The 10,257-nt window shown below is 32.4% G+C and overlaps 1 protein-coding gene across 1 annotated transcript; it reads right to left on the bottom strand.

The window, feature by feature from the left end:
• Window positions 1-9,527: 9,527 nt before the first annotated feature.
• LOC17874802 (E3 ubiquitin-protein ligase ATL23) lies at window positions 9,528-10,257 on the bottom strand. The gene has a single exon (XM_006281926.2). The coding sequence runs from the start codon at window positions 10,167-10,169 to the stop codon at window positions 9,696-9,698; it is 474 nt and encodes a 157-aa protein (XP_006281988.1). The 5' UTR covers window positions 10,170-10,257; the 3' UTR covers window positions 9,528-9,695.

Consider the following 10,257-nt stretch of genomic DNA (forward strand, 5'->3'; position numbering starts at 1 on the left):
AAGTGATGCAATACCGCTAGATGCTATGTTTAACACAATGTCTCTTTTTGACTTTATTGTTGCCGGTAAGAGTCTCCGGAGGAATGTTTACCCATCCTCCAAAACCGTATATGAAAAAAACCTCACCTCTATCGTGTACAACAGCGTCATTATCTCATCTTATATCTGTTTTTGCTCTTCTGTTAGCATATGTAACCAATTGTCATGTTTTTCCTTTAGATCATCTTGATTTTATAGAAGTCCCATTACTTTTCAAATGCTTGTTGATTTCTTGAACACAATATATTTTCCTTTCCTCATCCGTTAGAATAAGTTTTGTGAAATTGACATTGTACAAAAATAAGATATAAGTGATAAAATTATTTATAATCAAATAGTACACAAACTAACGAACCTTGATGCAGACATCAAGATCAAACCGGAAGCACACAAAACCAATTGTTCGTCACAACAAACCGGTCTACAAGGAGTATTTTGAAGAACCTTATCCTAAATGAAGTCCTGAACAAGCACAAGACGAAGGGTTAATTATTCACCAGCATATTAATCCTAAGAAGTCCAATAATTCATGAGGGATCAAAAATCAGCAAGTCAAATCACCTAATTGTTGGGATATAATTTTGCACTCTTTTTCCCTTGTCTAAGGTTTGTCCCAATGGGTTTACCTAAAAAGGTTTTTAATGAGGCAACACCAAGTCATCAAGGAATCATTTACCAACCATTCGATTCGAAGATAACAGCTACTGTACATTCTGAACTACTCGCTGACGGACATGCTAAACTACTCGCTGACAAGCATGTTGAACTACTCACTAACAGACTTGCTGAACTACACCAGATTGCAAACTGTGAGGATTTTAAGTCTTTCAACACTTGGAACAGCCCTAAAGGAAGTACACACACTCATTTGATTCACCACAAGGCCTCAGCCCATGGAGAACAACCCAAGAGAAGACCCGAGTCCAAACCACCCTTTGAATCATAGCCATTGATATTGATAGACTCCTTGCCGTGAATCTATACCCCAAGGACCACTTTGCTGGTTTTGAATTGGAAGTGGAGAGATTGATGGTGAACGATGGATAGATCTTGAACAAAACAGCGGAATGACGATGAACGAGAGTGATTACGAGATGGAGTGGATGCAGCAGAATGAAGGGGAGAATGAGATGTACTTCCAAGAGTGATGAGAAACTCTTAGACTACAAGCTTGAAGCCAACTTAGATATTACACACTAAGAAGAAAACAAGTTGAAAAGATATTACACACTTTTCCGATCAAACAAGTAAAGAGAGAGTTTTAGAATAAAATGTTTGATGTTTTGCAAATGAGAGATACATGGAGTTTATATAGAGAAGGGAGGACGAAGGAGAGGAGAGAAGACAAGAGAAAACATGCAAGAGCATGCACAAGTGTCTTGTAAATTACACTCATGCAAGCTCATACAAGAGTCTTGGAAATAACAACAAGTAATAAATGCAAAGTTTGAAGAGAAAATGGAAAATGGGCCAAGGCTTTGTGAGTGGGCCTTGGACCACGAATTGGGCTGGTAAAGAGAGGCTTGAAAGTGTAACTTAGGCCTCATTAAAAACCTTGTCAAGAAAACCCATTGGGACAAAACTTGACAAGGGAAAAAGAGTGCATAAGCAACACTTAACCCTTTACCGAACCACTTGAGCCGTGATAACTATTAAGGAGGATGGAGCAACATCTTCTTGAATCTTGTTTATCTCCTTGAGTAATCCATTGATGGCTTGGTTGAACATCTTGGCTCTTGATCTTGTTAGAGGACCCACCGGGACGATCAATGCTTCCTCCAGTACAAGCTGTTCTTCGTGGCCGGTGGTTTGTGGCCGTGTGTTCTCGGCTTCAAGTAGCTCCTCGTCTTTGTGTGGTTCAAGTGAACTGGCCATGATCTCATCAGATATACTTGGAAACGAATAAGGAAACTACATTTTACCTTCATGTGGACGTGTCTCAAAACAGGAGAACCTTTACAGCCGCTAGAGAATATGTGGAGAATATTCACGCACAATAATAGTAATCGGCTGAAGCGGATTCAATCCTATTATTACTTGCCTTTTTGGACCTGATCGTTATCAATGCATAAGGAATCTTCCCTATTCTACTACTGTGCATAATAGGTTATTAACATGAGTATGTATGTATCGACTATGTTAAAATTGTTGTAGAATTAATAACCATTTAAATATACGTTGATATATATATGCAGAAGTACTATAACATTTTAATGTGATTTATTTACATAAATGTTCTTTTAATTTGAGTATCATTTATGTTGTTTAAAAAATTGTGTTAATAAGAAAGAAAAAGTAAAAAGTTGTATATATTTAGTTACAATATTGTTTTAGTATATTGGTGAACAAAAAAAATAAAATTGAAAATTTGAAATATTTCTGGTCTTTTTCACCTACACCTTCTAATTGAAATATATGGTGGGGACTTAACTTCAACGAATTCCTCATTTTAATATCCGCAATTTCACTATTATTCGTCTTTTCTACTCACATTAGTTTAGTTCGTACACCTCTTTTATATATTAACATTATGAAAAAAATCTGACAATCTAAAATCATAAATTCTATTTTGTACAACAATTACCTCTCATTGTTATATATAATGTATGATCTGTAATAATATATTTTAGCACTTTTCATTTCTCTGAAACTAATCATAACCATAGTTTTATTTCATTCACTCTCAAGTATTTCTACATCTGTATACATTCTTTTAAAAACTCATTTTTTCCCACATTCCTTTCAATATATATGATTTCTCATCATTGATTTTTATATATTCTACCAATTAATTCACCTACTATCCTTAATATATTAATTTCTTTAAACTTGATTAAGTATGTAATTTTTTCTTCTAAGATTATGGAGTTTATTCAATATTCTGCTACAAATATTTTGAACATGAAATACTAACTTACAGTAGAATTCTATCTAAAACTCTTCATAAGATAATTAAAATTTTGTTATTTGAAAAAGAAATATCAAATGGACTAATATTAACAAATTTATTGACAAATAGTAATCAAACATTTTTATGTAGTGGTTATTATTGTGTCGTAGATAATAAGAGAATACAACTTAAAACTAATGATTTATTATCCTATATATCTAAATAACAAATATTTATATTTATCTTACTTCCATACATTTTTTATATAAGTATCTGAGTATTAAAGTTAATAAAACTTCAAAACATTAATAACATGTGATCGGATATTTATAATTTTATGTGAAGAAATACTGATATGACTAAATGAATAAAATCTTAAAATTTTTAGATAGAACTCCAATATTAACCTTTTGCTCGTGACAGTGGTACAATATTCAGTCCATTTTGTAAGTGCCTAAACGAATAAAATTTGGATTTTAATCTAGTGGAGAAACATCTTTATAATAGAGGGTTTATGCTTAACCCGATCAACCCGAGATTTTCGGTTATCGGCAAAGACCAAAGAGATTGAGTTAAACCATTCGGCGAAATTGATTTTGGTGATCGGATATCGGTTTTGTTCGGTTCGGTAATCGGGTCGATCGGATTATTAAAATTAGAAGGCATATATAAGCAAAACCGACTAAACCTAAATCAATAGCAAACCTATTATATTATGAAATATGAAAACTATAAACTTCTCCATATTCTCCGTTCAAATCTCTTCTCATCTCTTGTTCTTTGATTTCAATAACTTCCTTTTTCTACAATCTTCTACATCTCTTGTCGATTACAAAAAAATTTCCAGAGACCTAACCCTTTACAACCAAACTCGTAAAGGTCAGCACTTTCGTTCTTCTAAGCTTCTGCATAGGTAGCTGTTTGTTTAATTCTTTGCGAGTTTGCTCCACATGATCTCATTTGATTAATTTCGATTTGGATATGTTAGGTTAGGGTTATTTCGTTTTTGATTTGAGGTTTTGTTTTATTTTGATTTCGATTTGGCTATTTCTCATTATCTTCAATGTACTATGATAATGGTTTGTGACTCTGTGTTTCTTCGATTTTGGATATGTTAGGTTAGGGTTTTTGTTTAATTTCAAAGTTCATAAACCTAGATTATCGAATGTTCTTCTATGTTTTATGTTTGGTTTTTTGTCTTTAATTCTTTATGGTCCTCGTACTTGAAGCTAATAAGAGTTTACGTTCTTTTTTATAGATGACTGAAGATGGAACAAGGGAAGAACCTCCACTTCAACCTCGACATAAAAATGAGGTTGAAAGTGGGAAGAAGCGTCCAAGACTTGCATCTTGTGCTCATAAGCCACCCAAACCAAGAAAGAAGTATGTAAAAAGAGCCCCCGTTTGGCAACATTTTCTGCAAAGAGATGATGAACCTAATAAGAGCCATTGTAAGTACTGTGCACCAGAGATTGCTTGTGATTCAAAGACACTAGGAACTAGTCCGATGATAGGTCACATATATAGATGCAAGCAGTACAAGGATTGGGCAGAAAGACAGTGGGACCTAGTCCGATGATAGGTCATATACATAGATGCAAGCAGTATAAGGATTGGGCAGAGAAAGAAAATCAGAAGGTTCTAGCAATTGTTAACAATGGAAATTTGAAGGTGATTAACTACGATCTAGTGTTATTTAGGAGATCAGTGAATGAGATGGTTGTAGTGAATGAGTTATCATTCTCATTTGTAGAGTCAGAAGGTTGGAAGAGATTTTTTTTCAACGTTTTGCATCTATACACGCCATTTTCTAGAAAGACTTGCAGTAAAGACGTTGTGGGGATCTATTTGGAAGAGAAGGCAGCTTTGAAAAGCTTGTTCATTGCTGAGAAACAAAGGGTATCTTTGACGACAAATATATGGACGTGTCCTACAACTTCTTACACTTACATGTGATCACAGCTCACTGGATCAGTACTGACTGGGAATTGCAAAAGAGAATCCTTAGCTTTAAGGTCATCACATATCACAAAGGAGACACGATTTTAGGCCACTTGATGGAGTGCTTAGATGATAGGGGAATTGAGAAGGTTTTTGCTATCACAGTTGATAATGCAAAGAACAATGACAAAGCTTTGGTTGCTTTTAGGGACCAGTTAAGGCAGAGAGGAGCAGAGTCACTAGTTAGTGATGGTGAATTCTTACATATACGATGTTGTGCACACATCCTCAATCTGATTGTTGGAGATGGTTCGAAGAAGTCATAGCATCTTGTTGTTGCTGTCAGAAATGATGTGAAGTATATCCGTTCATCCTTCAGTAGACTGCAATCTCTTGCATTGAGGTGTGACGCAAGGAAGTTGGCTAGAGGAAGTTTGCCCCTAAATTGTAACACACGCTGGAATTCAACATATTTGATGTTGAATTCAGCTTTGAAGTTGAGGGTTGCCTTTGAGAAGATGGAAGCTGAGGACAAGTTGTACTGTGATTACTTCTTGGAAGAAGATGAAAAAACCAAGATGAAACAAGGGTTGAATAAGTTTCTGAAAATATTTTACAAGTCTACATTGGTATTTTTGCTTCCAATTCAGTGACTTCCTCTTTGTGTTACAATAAGATTGTGGACACTGAAAGGGCTCTCATCAGCAAGTGTACCAGTGCCGAGGAGGATATCAGAAAGCAAGCTCATGTCATAAGGGACAAATTTGAGAAGTATTTGGATGGATTAAAAAAATGAATTCTCTACTCATTGTGGCCAGTGTATTTGATCCTCGCAACAAGATGTAGTTTGCTTCCCTTTGTTTTGAGAAGCTCTATGGTAAGGAAACCATAGGAAGTAGGCTCCTTAATGTTCTGGTTTCAAGTGTAATGAAGGAACTGTATGATCATTACAGTTACAGGCTGAGCCCACCAGTAGACCCTGAAGATCGGACAGATTCTCAGCCACAACATGGCTTGTTTGACTTATCAGATAATGAAGATGATTGTGAGGGAATCCTGTCCATATTTACTAAGGTGGTTGGTTTAAAAAGTAATGAAGTAGTGAAATTATGGTTTCTTAAAAAGAACTAAATGACTAGAAAATTTTCAAATATATAATTTTAGTATTACAGTCTTTTACAAACTCTATATATGTAGTAATTGGTAACTGTTTTGTAATAACTTTTGTATGAAAACTAGAACCGGACCCGCGCTACAGCGCGGGGGAAAATTATTGGCCTATTGTTAATAGGTTTAATTTACAAAGTGATACAAATGTATTTTAAGAATTGTTTTTCCTTACAAATATATTATTTTTATATTATGATTTTGCTATTTTCGTAACTAATTTTCTAATAAGTTTGTATTAAATATTATCCAAATACAGTAGCGAGAATGGTTAGTGCATGAAGCTGTATTAAATAAATGGAGTTGATTATGGTGAATCAAACATATTTATGTAGCGATATATGTTTTCAATGACCAATCTGTAACGTTTTGCATTCGTAAAAATATTATTATTTACTTGCTGTATTTTATAATTGTGAGTTTAAAAAATAAGTCGTGAATTACCTGTGATTTATATAGTTATCGGTAAAAATTATTCGTATTATAAATTCGATTTAATTAATATTTGAATAGTATATTTTGTTAATAATATTTTGCATGTACCATTGTTAATATTTGATTTAGTTCTGTTCTTTAAAACCCGTAAAATGAATATTATTGCATATAATTTATGTAATATTTGGTATTAAGTGGTGTGTATCATGTTCTGACCCGTTGCAAAAAATTTCTGACCCGTTTCAAATATTTTATTCTATAATTGTTCATATTTTTTATATTTTAAAGGTTTCAATATTCAGACCCGTTTCTAATATTTATTTTATAATTTTTCATATTTTTTATATTTTAAATGTTTCAATATTAAAATATTAAAAAGTTAGTGCTTAATATTTTTTTTTAAATGGTTACGTTGTAATTTGAGAAATTCTTTTAGTTGGACCCTATTATCATTATTCAGAAGATTTGAAAACATTTAATTAAGGATAGAATTTCCCCCTTTCACGCTTTGTGAATATTTTTCCTACATTTTTGATATTTGTTTGTTGCGATTGGAATCTGTAATACCAAAAACAAATAGTAAAAGAATCATATAAATAAAAATTGAATATGCCCGACATTAAATATTGTTACATGTTTTGAATATATGAAATTCCGTATCAATATGCTTATCATTCATAGATTTATCCAGACCCATTAAGTATCCAACTAGAATAGATCCAGTTTTAAAATTTCGGGTCAATTTCTTTAAATAACCCGACCCGAAATCTTATTTTGTACTTCTCTTTTACTAATATAGAGATAGAAAAAATATTCGTTCTTTTTCGTTTGTGTAAGACATTTAACTATGTCGGACCGGCTCTGAATAGCATTCATACATTTCCAGCTCTAGTGGTGATATCTAGTTCTATAGTACATTACACCATGCGGCAGACTCAAATGGTCATCTGTTCTGGATGACTCGAAGAGATCTCATCCCATAGTCTATATGATGGCACACATGACTTTTTGTTCGGAGAATAGTCTCAACAACTATTAAACAACGGCACATTCATTTTTGTGCTAATTTATTCTTACCCTTAACTTTTAAATCCGGACAAGAGTATAGATCATTGTAAACCTCAAACCCATATTGTGTTTCAAAAGACTCATGATCTCTTGCATTATACATATGAAAGTATCAAAGCTGACAAACGTAAAGAGTGGCTTTGCATTTATGTCATTGTCAACTTTATTAGTGTTTCGTATCCTTTGTAAGTTTATGATATATAGTATCAACTCAAGATTAGAACAAAAGAGATAAGGGATCGAAAAGGATATTAGAGATAATTTTTGGAGCACTACATAAAAGCTTTATGATAAAGAAATGTATGAATGAAGGCCTAACCAATTCAAATGTTTTGGTGGCACTGAAATTAAGTTTTTCTTTTCCCTTTTTTGATAAAGGCACACTCAAATTGAAGTTTATTTTAATAGACAGATGTATCCCACTTGCTAGCTCTTGGTGATTGCTATTACCCCAATCAGACTTTCCCTTTAGTTTACACTTTACATTATACATATAACATTTTTGTATTCATTTGGGTTTTAATTTTTATTTAGTTTATTTCAAGATAAAATAAAAAAAATCTTTCACACCGTATTTGTCAAGCCATGAAAAAAGTGGCTTTTCCCTACTTCATTTCCTATTGAGATATTTTGCACTTCCTTCACGCCAACAAACTCCAAACCCACTGATATTTTTCATTGGTTTCTATTTGAACTGTTTCACAAGAGAGTTAAATAATATAAGTACAGTTGGTCCAATGACCATTTTCTTAAAAAGACAGGTTAGAACTATATTGAAAACTACTCTTGTTTCTCCAAATATTACATATGTTTCCACATTATATTAGATATAAACAAAATGATTTGGTGTGATTAAATTTGAGAGAATAAATTTTAATTTTCTCTTTATTAAATGCGAATTGTCAAAAGTTTCCATTTTTCTTATAATCCTTTGAATTTACAATTTTTACATTTTCTGCCACTTAAAAAACTAAATTAATATTCGAGTTTTGTTTTTCATAAAATACATACATAATATCCTAAAAGAAAATGGAACCAAATCAACCCAAATATAATTTGTAATATTTTCTTTTAAAATATTAAAAATCTCAAATTTAAATATTTTAAGGAAAATAGCAAAATATATGAATGCCAATAAATTTGATTCTAAAATACTATGTAGTATCTTTCCTAATTTGTACACTGAATTAATATTAATAAGGAACAAAGAGGAAAAAAAAATCAAACTAGAGTTTTATATCACACTATAAATTTATTATTTATCTAAAATGTTAACTTAGGGTTTTGAAATGCTAGTTTATATTTTCACAAATGAAGTATGATTCACATGTTCTTGCCAAATAAATAAATAGTAAAAGTTATTTACATGTAGTCGTAAAAACTAAGATATTTTATTATATAAAAAATGTGTTTCATATCATTAATATTGTAAAACGATGGTGTTGACATTTTTTTTCTTTTTTTCTTTTTTTTTGCTTACAAGAAAGAAAAGTTAAATGCATCCGATTACGTATATCTCTATTTAGTAAATTTGATATCGTACAAATAACGCGTGAATAAAAAAGTAGCTGGCCAGTTGATTTTCTTACCATATCAATCAAACTTGTCTATTTGGTTTTGCTCAAAGTTTTAAACACTTCTAGTAAAATAATTTGCTACTTGTTTCTTTTTTTATTTAGATCGAATTTAATTTTAATAATTACGATATTTACATCATTAATATTGTTGCAAATCTTATACTACCATGTCAAGATGTTTTGACCTCCATCATTAAATAAAATATTAAATATACAAAGTATGTCTTTAATATATGTACTTATAATATACCTATAGTACAATTGAGTACTACTCATTATGCCAAAGAAAAAAAAAACAAAAGTAATCACTACATCAAATATTTAATCGAACAGATATTTTTCTGTTGTTTTGCGCCGATTTTAACTCTTATCATTGTAAGTTGTAATATAATTAGTGTAGAGCAAACAAATGAATATGTTTAGCAAATAACTTTTTTAATATAAATTTCATGTACAATTAAAAAAAAAAGAACAACTAATACCTATGTAACGCTTACACAAAAAGGCAATAAAAAGATGAAACAAAGGAACTAAACCAAATGTGACATAAAGAAGAAAAAGAATATTTATGATTTTACTCAACATGGACTTTGATCTCCATTGATCTGAGGAAGGTTCGGAGCAAGCTCGGCGCGGCAAAGAGGACAAATCGTGTGGTTAGATAGCCATGTATCAGCACACAACTGGTGAAAGCCATGTTTACAACCAGGAACCATACGAGCCGATTGAACACTCTCTATATCTTCTAGGCAAACCGCACACTCGGTCGACCTAGCCATTACGGCAAGCTCTTTTCCGGTAAGTTTTGGGATCTTTTCCAGCTCTAAAACCGTAAGGCCTTTACCGGTAACCGGCTTAACAGGTTCCGCGAATCGAAGACGTTCAATACGACGTCGTGTTGAACACCATAAAAGGAAGAGATAGATTAAGAAAATGATGCACATGCCTACACAAGGGAGGAGGAGGACCATGAAAACTGTAGATACCATGGACTGGCCGCCGCCTGATTCCGCGGCGGTTGGTGGCGGAGAAGGTACTAAAACTGGTGTCATGAGTGTGTGTAGTGCTTTTGGTTTTGGTTGTGAAAAAGCAAAAAAGAAAGAAAAAAAGTTATATTCCTCTGCTCATTGTTTTGTTGTT

The sequence above is a fragment of the Capsella rubella genome, unplaced genomic scaffold, assembly GCF_000375325.1.
Source record: "Capsella rubella cultivar Monte Gargano unplaced genomic scaffold, Caprub1_0 scaffold_8, whole genome shotgun sequence".
In the NCBI taxonomy this organism is placed as follows: Eukaryota; Viridiplantae; Streptophyta; class Magnoliopsida; order Brassicales; family Brassicaceae; genus Capsella; species Capsella rubella.